General features: G+C 46.8%; 1 protein-coding gene across 1 annotated transcript in view; it reads left to right on the top strand.

The window, feature by feature from the left end:
- ELP1 (elongator complex protein 1) overlaps positions 1-8,886 on the top strand; it is a 34,452-nt gene extending 25,566 nt beyond the window's left edge. Inside the window, exons 27-36 of the mRNA XM_021380212.1 lie at positions 1,020-1,221; positions 2,544-2,605; positions 3,065-3,127; positions 3,268-3,328; positions 3,928-4,041; positions 4,739-4,850; positions 6,180-6,307; positions 6,699-6,853; positions 7,752-7,830; positions 8,731-8,886. Coding sequence (XP_021235887.1) covers positions 1,020-1,221; positions 2,544-2,605; positions 3,065-3,127; positions 3,268-3,328; positions 3,928-4,041; positions 4,739-4,850; positions 6,180-6,307; positions 6,699-6,853; positions 7,752-7,830; positions 8,731-8,798 — 1,044 coding nt within the window. The 3' untranslated portion in view covers positions 8,799-8,886. The remainder of the gene's footprint in view (positions 1-1,019; positions 1,222-2,543; positions 2,606-3,064; positions 3,128-3,267; positions 3,329-3,927; positions 4,042-4,738; positions 4,851-6,179; positions 6,308-6,698; positions 6,854-7,751; positions 7,831-8,730) is intronic.

An 11,635-nucleotide genomic window follows, 5' to 3' on the forward strand; every position in this document is an offset into this window, starting at 1 on the left:
TGTTTCAGTGTTGTCTGAGACCTTTCTCCAACATAATACAGAGAATGACCCTCAGCACTGAGCCTGCAAGGTCTGGGCATTGAGAGGATAACTGTTATTTCTTTGATCCCATGACCTGGGAGTCTGATGTTTGCTGCGCTGTCTTGTGGTGTGCTAGTCTTGGTGTTTGTGCTACAGGATTTTTCTGTGGCACTACAGGAGACGTTCTGTATAGAGACATTTTGTTGTGTGTAGACATTTCTGGAGAGTGGTTAAGAGCTTGCAGCTATTCTAGATATACTGCAGGGTCTGTTGTTGATGTCAGTGCTGTTGAAGAACTGTAGCTCACTCAAAGCTAAGGTAAAATATAAATGAATGCATTTAATTTTGTTTAATTTAGATTATGTAAATATACAGCGAACAAGCCTTTATAAAAGAAGTTGATGAAGTAAGAGGGGAGATGCAGAAACTGTCTGTTTGCAGCAAGATGAGTGTGGAAAGGATTCCCCTGTTGAGGATGACTCCAGTGGCTCTGGCCTATTGGAGACTTTCTTTATTCCTTCTGTATTCTTCCAGGCAAATCCATCATCCTCTTCTTGATAGAGACTATGAGTTTTGAGAAGACTAGAGAAGCTCCATCTATTGATTCCCAGCAGCCTGTGCCTACAGAGTTAACAGGGCCTGCATTATCCCTTGTCTTTCCATCCTGGAGTGACATAGTTCAGATGGACCTTCTCACAGACTTTACTCATCTGAGTAGGAAGGAAGGGGCTGATTTTCTGCAGTCTGTAGTTTACCCAGCTTGGAAAGTTAGATTCCTCTTTGAGTCTCTTGCTTTAGCTCTGTGTGAAATTTCTGCATATGTTGATCATCAACCCTTGGGCTGATATAAAGTTTGAAATGTAGGAACATTGTGCCTGGCGGTTCCTCAGGGAAGGGGAGAGAAGGATTTTGGTGGTGGCTGCACAATTCTTAGTAGCGGAGAACTGCTGCTAACTCTACAGCTAATTTCTTACTTCTCTTTTGTCCCTGTCTTACAGGATATCAGCAGTGCATATGGGGAGTATTTGATTCAGAAGCAGCTTTATGAACAGGCTGCATTGATACTTGCTCGGGCTGGCATCTTTGCAGAAGCTCTGGATGCCTTTCTGAGCAGTGGCAGCTGGCAGCAAGCCCTGTGCATGGCCACTCGGCTAGGTTACACAAAGGATAAGCTTTCCAGCCTGGCACGGACCATGGCAGGTAGGCCTTGAGAAGATGGAAGCAAGCAGACCAAAACCACCTGTTCTTATTTCTGTTTCATTGTGATTTTTACTAAAAATCAGTGAAAACCTCAGTCTTCAGCAGTGTTTTTCTTAAAGGCCTGTGATATCCAAGGGTTTGCGTGGTTGCACGTTGCTTTTGTTTCTCACTGGAACCAAAAAATGCTGGAGCTGAGTTGCTGGGCACCCAGGAGTTGCTAAGCTAGGTGTGGCCTTGGTTGCCCCAGACTGTCTGGTTCTTGCACTCGCCTTGCAACCTGAAACCAAACCTTTTCCTTGGTTATCCTCTGTAAATGAAGATTCCTCGAAGTGTCTGACATGACTGAGGCCTCTAGATATCATTGACACAAATACTGCGTGATCACAGAGCTTAAGGGCTGTTGGATAATTCAGTTCTGCATCTTCGTGTTTGCTCCTTGATTGCTGCTGGTAGCCAGGACCAGCTGATATTTGTAAAGCAATCTGTGTTCCTACTGCAGGGGAAAAAAAAAAAAAGGATTGTCTTAGGGTTTGTGCTCACTAGGAAACATCACACTGTGTGTGTGCATGAGATGTGCTGTGGGCCTGGCATATATTTCAGCAAGACCAGTGGAGCATCATCCTGATTTTAGCTTACTCAGAGGCAGAGTTTATGAAACATCACATAAACAGTGGGAATATGGGTCCTGGGAGCGGTCTTCCAGATTTGGATGTTGCAGTATTTTCCTCTTTTCTGTCAGTAAATGCAATTTGGATAGTTCATATCTTGGTGCTGCTTCTAGCAAATCTCTTACATCACATCTGTAATTTAGTGGGATGTGCAGATATAAGTTTCTTGGATGCGAATGCTTTGCTCAGGTAATTTCTTCTGGCTCTGTGTGTCACTTTCTCTCTTACACCATAGCACACAAGTCAGTTACAAAGCTGGTGCTGGCTTTTAGGGGACTGGAGGTCCTGAACCTCACAGATTTGATGCTTGCTGTCTGTAGCTCAGAGAGCAGGAGGCAATCTCCTCCCAGCAGGTAGGCTGAAGCTTTCATGAGAGATTTCCTGTTTGCATCCTGCCTCCCTCCTGTTAGGAGGTTTCTGTCTCACACTGCTGGGGAGAAGTTCTTCAAGTGGCAGTGAGGAACAGGCACCAGCAATTTTACAAGCAACAGGCAGATGAAGTGGCATCACGCAGCCCTTATTTTATCAGGCAAATTAAGTAAGTGTGTAAGCAAGTGGAAAGTGCTACAGTGAATGTCATGTTCCTCTGCTTGATTGTTTTCTAGTAGAAAATTCAGCTGCTGATGACAAACCGAAATCTGCCTTTTCTTGTAGGAAAACTGATTGAACAGAGAAAGCACGCCGAGGCAGCCACGCTCCTGGAGCAGTACACTGAGGTAATGCCATTACCCTCTTGTCTGTCCCTGCTTCCTCTGTTCTCCTGTGCCACGTGAGACTCAGTGTGTGCTGACTATAGAGCAGTCCGTGCCACAGGCCCTCTCTGGGAGAACAGAGCAGGTCCAGGGGATACAGTCAGCAGGGGGTGGATGGATGCTCTGTTGCCAGGTTTCCTACTGATGAAGTTGCCTCTGCTTTGGTATGAGAAGCTTTTGGTTCCGAGATCTGGAGCATGAGTGTTAGAACAAAGAAGACTTAGTTCTGGGGGGACTTTCCCTTAGAAAGGGACTTTTATTTTTAAGGTCAGCCTTATGCTGTAGTTTTAGTGCTTCAGAATACGTGTCACAGCGGTGCTGTCCTGACCAGTACTGCTGAGTAGAGCTGTGCCTCTGGGCTGGTGCTGCCTGAATGTGTGTTACTAGCATCGGCAGCAGCACATGATTGCTCTTACTTTACAGGACTATGAAGAGGCTGTTATCCTGCTCTTAGAAGGTGCTTTCTGGGAAGAGGCTTTAAGACTGGTAAGGCATTTCATATCTCAAGAGCCAGAAGTATTGTCTGGATTGTAAGAAGCAGAAAGTACTTTTTTTAGAGTGCAAGTACAGGGATGGAATCTGGGTTATATCTTTAAATAATACCTTGTTTCCTTTTCCTGATCCAGATTCACAAGTATGATAGACTGGATATTTTGGAGACCAACTTCAAACCTGCCATAATAGAAGGTGAATATGTGCAAGAATCTGAGACTTGCTTGTGTTTTGGTGGTGAAAGGAGGTTTTTACTGGGTCTGTGGGAAGCCACAGCACGCTAATACTGGAAGCTCCGTGGAAGGATGCTTTGATTCCACCCAACTGACCTTGGCCAGTTAGCTGAAACAGTGATTTCGTATCTTTATTCTCTCTTCAGTCGTGAAAGGATGAGTAATTGATACTGGATGTTCTTTGTTCTCATGCTATGGGCAGTGAGTTCTATGAATTGAGGAATATTTTCATTTAGCTTAAGCCTAATTAATGTGAAGGCGTGGCCACATGGCCACAGAGCTTTCTCTTACTGTGTAAGAAGCAGGCTCTTGTTCGAAAGATGCTTGTCTGGCAAGTTAGTTCATTCCATAGACAGATGCATCTAAGTTTGGTGACCTCCTGTGCTACAGGCTTCAATTTTTTTCCACTCTAGTCATTTTATCAGCTTTGCAGCTGATTTCCAAGGTTCCTGAAGGACTGTGCTCCTTCAAGCTCCTTGTGTAAAAATGCTCTTCTGACTCCTTGTACAAATCTTTGTGTTCTTATCTCGGACCTGTTTTTGTTTTTTTTTAATTGAACAGCTCAGAAAAGTCAGCTGATATTCCTAGACTCTCAGAAAACAGCATTTCTTCGTCATAAGAGTCGCCTGCGAGTGGTCCGAGAACTGAAGGAGAAGGCCTGTGAGAGCCTGCAGGGTTGGTATTGAAATGCATATGGCTTTCTCCTGCATAAGTAAATGTGGTCATCTTTTCTTTGGTTGTTTTTCGTGGTTCCTATATACCCTTGTGCAGCTGTGCTCTTGTGCCTCCAGTAGTATCTGTGACTGTAGAAACAGCATTCGACTCAGCTGCTACTCTCACCGTAGTTCACTTGACCTTGATCTTCCATAAAGGTGCCTTTATTTTCAGTACAATCTGTATCACAGCTTTCCTGGGATAAAAAGGCTAAACACCACTGAAAGCTCTTCAGAATGAGACACCATTGTCTGTGTAGTGCTAGCTTACCTGGGTCAGACAGTGCCCAGCACATCCTTTGTGCTGAGAATCTACTATGCACATTCACCTACCAGCTTACAGAGGCTTGGGGAAATTTTCTAAAAGCAGAATGTTCTGTTCTGGTCCAGATCTGTTTCTCTGAGATTGTTATTCTTCTGACTGTGCTGTTTCAATTGATAATCACAGTCCTTGCCAGGGCAGAGGAGCAGCGTTCTCACAATTTCTTTTTCTTCTTGTGGGCTGAGTTGACTCGAGAGCCACCAGGCTCCAGTGTGCCAGCAGGTAGAATGAATCTACAAGGCTGCTTTTCCAGAAAGTACATAGATTACCCAGAGAGAAAGCCTGAAATAACTGTGATCTTTTCCTATACTGTGACAGTTGTCAATGTGTTTTGCAGATTATGAAGTGCCAAACTGCCCAGAATTTGACCTTTTGTCTGAAACCAGCAGTGTTATGACAGCCAGCGACATGAACAGCAGATATTCACACAGCAATTCAAGAATATCAGCGTAGGTATCTGCCTTTAAATTAGATGGTGGCTGGCCTGGCATCAGCCTTTGTTTGGGAGGGCAGCTTACTCGTGTTTGTCATGCTCCTCCTAGCAGCTGTACATATCTTGAAGCTGCTTTAATTACAGGCATTTCTTGATTGTTTTAACTCTTACTGGGGGAGATAGAGCAGAAAATGCCAGAAGCTAGTAGTGCAGCAGGAACAGATTGACCAGCAGAGGAGCTGTGAGCACAGATTCTGCAGGAGCTGTCTCTGTAGGCAGCAGGCATGTTGCCAGAATAGCTGACTGTAGGAGGATTGGCACAGGAAATGGGCAGAGTTTCTCAAACATTAACAGCTTGTGCGAAGGGCTTATTTTCTTTGTCTCAAGTTTTGCATTTTTAGTAGTTAATAGAACTATAGAATGGTTTGGGTTGGTAAGAACCTTAAAGCTCATCCAGTTCCAACCCCCTGCCATGGGCAGAGTTGCCTCCCACCAGCTCAGTCCGCCCAGGCTGTCTGGCCTTGAACACCTCCAGGGATGAGGCATCCTTGTCTTTGGACAGCCTGTGCCAGTGCCTCATCACCCTAATTGGGGGTTGTTATTCAATTTAATAACTATTCTCTTTTCACAGTGGGCTTCTTTGTTGCTTTTGAGCGCTTTTAATATGACCTCCAGTATTAGGCGGCTGCATTAAAGACTGATGTGATTTGTAGTTCCACTTCTGAATTACCTATCTGAAATGCAGAGAAGATGCACTTGTGGAAAAAGCGTGGGCTTTTCGGGGCGCTGTCTGTGGCTCAGATTGAACAGGGAAGAAAATGCAACCTTAATCTTCAGCATATCTGTATCAGACTGAGATGGTTGTATTGGGGCATTAAGTTACCCATACTGACTTGCGATTAGAAGTTGCTTTCCTGTGATAATGGATCAGGAGCTGTATTAGCACACAGATGGAGGAGATAGCAGAAAGGAAGATGTGCAAAGGCAAGTGCGGACTCTGACACCAAACTGTTGTAAGTGAAGTTCAGCTGCTAGCGACTATTGTCAAACAGTTTATCCTACGCTGTACTTGGAGGGATGCTTTAACCTTGCTGGAACAGAGGAGATGAGATTGTACAGCTTGCCAGCCCAGCTACGGGCTCGTGTTTCAGTGAGCAGGGGGTATTGGTGGAGTATTATGGAAAACATTGATACAGATCTATCAGCCTACAGGCAGCCCCTTCTTACTGAAGAGCTAAGGGAACTGAGTAAGAAGTTGCACGACCATTGCTGACTTCCCTTCAGTCTTACCCTGCTGCAGCTCATCCTGCTGTGCAGGGTGAAATGAGGCATCCTCCTTTCCTAGGCGATCCTCAAAGAACCGTCGCAAGGCTGAGCGCAAGAGGTACAGCTTGAAAGAGGGGAGTCCTTTTGAAGAGATGGCCCTTCTGGAAGTTCTGGGTGAAAACGTCCGTGCCGTTGATTCTGTGAAGGGTATGATACGGTGATTTTAATCTGCTCTCTAACTTCAGAGATGTGGCAGTGTGCTCCGTCTCGTTCGTAATGGGTGTGCTGGGGAGAGGAGCTTCACGGTGCATAGGCTGTCTGTGGTGGACTTTGATTTGGTTTGTCTGCCTCTGCTGGGAGGAGCACCTAGGAGTGTGATGAGCTCTCCTCATTTGGAAATTCGGGAGCAGAGAAATGAGGACTTCTCAGTGCCAGGATTGGCTCACGTTTATACTCGGGCACTATAGTGGCTGGGTAGGAGCAGAGAACCAGTCCCGGTTTGCAGCTCTTTCCTACACCTCTATACCAGAACAGTACTGCTGTTTATTTAGCACACCTGTGTGAGGTGCCATTACTTGTGTTCCTGTTCCTTCTGCAGGAGACATACATGTTCTTCTGAAGCAGCTCGTGCTGTTTGGTTTTGATGAGCAGGCTGAGGAGCTGCAGCAAGTCCTGGAACAAGTTCTGCAGTTGATGGAGACCTCAATCCCAGAAATCTGGACTCCAGCTTTGCAGCAGAGTTCTCTCAACCCGGTCTGTGCTTGTCCTCATTACCTGTAATGCCTGCTATACAATATCAAGCAATTGGTAGTGTTCTGTGTTCTCCAGTAATGAGTACAGAACGTTTCCCTGGCTTTCTAAATCTGCCCTTTTCTACAGAGTTGAAGCAAATACTTTGTGCAGGATATTGTAGGAGCACTGCGCCTCCTGAATCAATATGCAGTATAAAATGTATGATAGATACAGCTTCCTGTGGAACAGAGGAAAACTGTGTTATTTTCTAGCCCACGTGGTTGAATTTTAGCATAGCTTTTATGTAATGGAATGGTGGCTGTCCACCCTCATTGTCATGAGATGAACAGCTAACAGATTGGTCAGTGTAATCTGAACCAGTGTGTCATGAGGAGTGTATTGCAAGTAGATGGGTTTTGTCACGCTTCTGGGCTTCAGCTTTGCACGTAATTAGAAAATCGTGAGGACAGTACTAGTTCCCTTGCGAAGTAGAATATCCAAAATAGTTTTTAAGCATTCGGGGTGAACACAAAGTATTCCCCAGTATCTTCCCCATTTAAGGGCAGATTGAAACTGCTGAATGCGATCGGATGCTGAGGCTCCCCAGTGAACTTTAAATGTTGCTGGTACTGTAATGAAAGTAGTTCTGCCAATTCGTGACACTTAAAGCACAGTAAAGAAGTGCTGAGATGGGGATTCTGTGTCTTGAGAAGCTGTCTCAAAGCAGTTCTGCATTTCTGCCCCTCCTTTGGTTTTCCTGAGACACGACTGGGCTTTGATCCCGTATTTCTGATCATTTTAAACTGTGAGATCTCCTGCAGCTGCTTCCATTCTTGTTGACAGTTTTCTCTGTAGGCATCCATCCTTACCCTGTGCCTTGCTTTGTGCAGGTTTGAACATGGGTATTGTTTCTTCACAGGTCCTGGGACCCAATTCAACTGCAAACAGCATTATGGCTGCCTATCAGCAGAAGAGGATGGTGGTTCCTGCTGTACAAGGTTAGTTCAGGCTCCTGGCCACGTGTGGGTGTGAAGCATCATTGCAGCCAGAGAGAGCTCCGGGGCTCTCCAGGCATTGCAGTGTTCTTCATCTCTAGGAGTTTATTGCTTTACATTAGGTTGTCAGCTTCCTTTTGGCAAGTGAGCAGCCATCTTAATAAGGTTTTGTTTGCTCTGAAGTACGGTGTTAAAACTGCTGCCTGAACTGTGCTGCTCCTGGTTTCCCGTGTGTTTAGCCTCTGTGTGTTGTGAGGGAACTGGAAGTCCCTTTCCATAGGGGTGCGTCAGATAATTCTGCTTGTACTTTCTGAATTTATCCTTTTGTCTAATGTTGGCTGGGTTCTGGAGCAGGTGAGTCTATGGCATTTCATACTTTGCCACCTTGAAGCCCTTGCAGCTGATAGAATTTTAAGGCTGAGAGAGCCGCCATTTGTCTTCCCTCTCTCCACCTAGTACTGGAATTGCCAGGAAAAAATTAACAAACCCCTAGATGTGAGCCACCCATTGCTGCTTGGCTGGGCTGGCTGCAGAGGAAACTCTGCCTTCTAGGCACAGCCCACAGGTCTGGATGGCTGCTGAGTGCGACAGCGCAGCAGGGATGTCCCAGCTGCTGATGAATGAACCGAGTCCTGCTTTCTGCCACAAGTTGTTGCTCTTTGTTCCAAATGATAACACTGAGTAGAGACGGGACTTGATTTGTCAAAGGGAATCCATTTCTGCGTGCGGTTCTGCTGGGCAGCCTTCAGTGTGGGCTGGTGATCTGTCGCTGAAAGGTGATGCTGGCTGAGGCTTCTCGGTGTTCTTTGATGGGAAAGAAAGCAAGCTGACTAGATGACGGGACCTGAGGAAACCATGCTGCTCTTACCTTCTGTTCTGACATTTGTCATCTTTGCCTTTCAGATCCAGAATTACTCATTGCACCAAAACTCAATGCAAATCTACAGTGGAAACTGCATCTTTTCCAGTAATAAAAAGTCAAAGAATCCTGATGGACTCGGAAATGTTACTTTTCATATACTTTCATTACACCTTTATTAAAACGTTGTTGTCCTGGCATTCCTGCTTATATTGCTCCTGGGGCTGTGCAAGTGAATGATCCTTCCAGCTGATGCAGCTGTAACTTTGACCCACAGTTTGTTTGTGAGGTAGGGGAATAACAGGCTGTGTTGCTCTGAGCACTGCTGGCTAAATCCAACTCCTGCCACTACTATTCCCTCTCTTCTGGATGAAACAAATCCCCCTGTGGATTCAGTTCTCTGCCGTCACTTCCTCCTGTGGATGATGAAGGCAGGCCATATTTTAAGCTGTTCATCCTGATTTAGCTACATCACCAGTAAGTCTGTGCTAATAGCAAACTGCAGTTGTTGAACAAATAAGTTCTGTTTTCTCTGCTGAAGTTGGCTGCTGGTAACGGGAGATTTTCATTAGAATCATTTTGTTGCATCAGAGTGAACGCTGTAGCTGTAGCAGCCATCGCTGTCCTGGGAACTTGCACCAGGGAGGTCTGGGTACACGAGGACGTGCATAACAGTGGGGGTGGGTATCAGGTGGACAAGCTCAGCAGGCAAGGCTGGATACTGCTTCAGGAGGAAGCCCCCGTGCCCCTCCTTCCCCTCGGTTATCTTGGCCAGGCAGCTGTTCTGTTTGATGAAAGCCTCCTGGTGAGGTGCTGCTCAAACGCTGCCAGCACCAGCAGGATAATTCCTGTCCCTGAGCAATGGGCTGTGTTCTTGCTGCGTGGCATTAGCGCGCCCGGTGCTGCAGGTTGTTTGCTTGGTGCGAGAGCCCCACGTGCTGGGGTGGCCTTGAGGGTTTGCACTGTACGCGCTGTGCTGGCCTGGGATTGATGGAGAGCAGCGGTGGAACAAACCCTTTGTCAGCGTTGTGTAAAGCACTGGAGTGACCTTATTTTTTAGCCGCCTCGAGGTCCATGGCTTAAGCCTATTTCCAAGTGTGCTGATGAGGCTGGAGAGAGGTTCTCCAAGCACGAACTCTTTTAAGATAGCAAATGACATGAAAGGCTGCAGTGGGTAGCAGGTTTTTGGATGGATTTGGGCTTTCGAATTTGGTAGGCAAACCTAGTCCAAAATAACATGGAAACGATCTCGGTGCGCTCGGTACGTGGTCTGATAGTGGTGGGACAAGGGGGAACGGTTTTCAACTTACAGAAGGGAAATGAACATTGGATATTACAAGGAAATCTTCATCCAGAGGGTGGTGAGGCCCTGGCACAGCCACCCAGAGCAGCTGTGCTGCCCCATCCCTGGAGGTGCTTCCAGCCTGGATGAGCCCTGGGCAGCCTGAGCTGGTGGGGGGCAGCCCTGCCCATGGCACAGGGTTGGAACTGGATGGGCTTTAAGGTCCTTTCCGACCCAAGCCATTCTACCACCGTGTGATTTTTCAGATTTGGAAAAAGAAGTGACGGGGAGCACGCAGCGCTCTCCAGCTCTGGCCCTGCAGCTGAATTGCAGCTGTGCCACCGCTAATTCCTGACACTCTTACACGTGGTGCTAGGAAATGCCCAGGTCTTGCTCAGCCTCCTGTACTGCCCAGAATGTTTCCTTATTAAGGAACCCAAGAAAAGGTAAAACTGGATTGATGAGGATTTGATTTCCCTAAACACATCAGTTCCTTTAAAGTGCGTCTTTCTTTTCTTTTTCCTGTCATGCCGGTGGTTCAAATCTGCCATCCAGGAGGGAGGCTGCTTCCTAATCATTCCTATGGCAACTCATCTCTGAGCTCCCTTGTTGTTTCTCTCTACCTCACCTGTCCTGAGTGAGCTTGGACAACGCTGGAGCCAGCGCGTGCTGCCGCTGAGCCTGCAGAGGGGCAGCCCTGCACCCTGCTTCTTCCACGACTGAGCTTCAGCTTCTGCTTCAGCAGCAACCCGGAGTTTCCCTCCCCTGCATTTCTCCATTGATGTTTCTTTTGCTTTCTTTGCACTGCATCTCAAATACACTGTGGCTTAGCTACCACCTTTGCAGACACATTGCATTTTCTCTGCAGCGGCTCTTACAAACAGGTGCAGAAACAACTACAGGGGAAATGCAGTTAATTTAAGAAATGTCCAAATTTCTGAGTAACTATGCTTCTGTGGAAGCCTACTTCTCTCATTAGAATTTTGTCACCCATCTCCTTCACATGCAAAAAAGGCACACTCACAAAAATAATACAGCTGCAGCAGACATCCTTTAATATAACCATAGCGAAGAGGTGAAGGTATTTGCTCTGCATTGATGCAGGTACCCTTGGTGTAAGATACACAGAGTCCTAGAAGAAGCACTTCCTAAAAATGCAGGAAGCACCACGTAGCTTGTACTCACGCCTGTAAACCCAGAGCATCTGAACAGTGGAACAAGGCAGTGGTGGGCAAGGGGTACGGCAGGCACCTGGAGGCCTGCTAACAGGTCAGTGCATTTCTTGTCAGCGCTGGGACACAGCACAGGCACTGACACCAGAACAGCATGGTCCCCTGGCTGAGTTTTCCTCTCTGTCTTGAGAACGCAGCACAACGTATCTTGGATGCAACTCCAGCCCATCGCTGCGCCCTGTGCTGAGCCGATGAGTTTTAAGGGTATGGGGGCATTGCAAAGCTCTCTTTGTTTGTGCCCCTCTTCCTGTGCGTACTTAACACTGTGGATGAAACAATGCAGCAAGGCAACAGCTCCCCTGCAAAGCCACACTTCAAGTTACCTGTGCTAATGTCTACAGCTACAGTGCTACTTCCCCTTGTGGCCTTCGGGCAATCCGTGGTCCCTGGGCCATGACCATCCTGTACAGTGCCTAGTGCTGGTGTATTTGCAGA

Source organism: Numida meleagris, chromosome Z, assembly GCF_002078875.1.
Source record: "Numida meleagris isolate 19003 breed g44 Domestic line chromosome Z, NumMel1.0, whole genome shotgun sequence".
NCBI lineage: Eukaryota > Metazoa > Chordata > Aves > Galliformes > Numididae > Numida > Numida meleagris.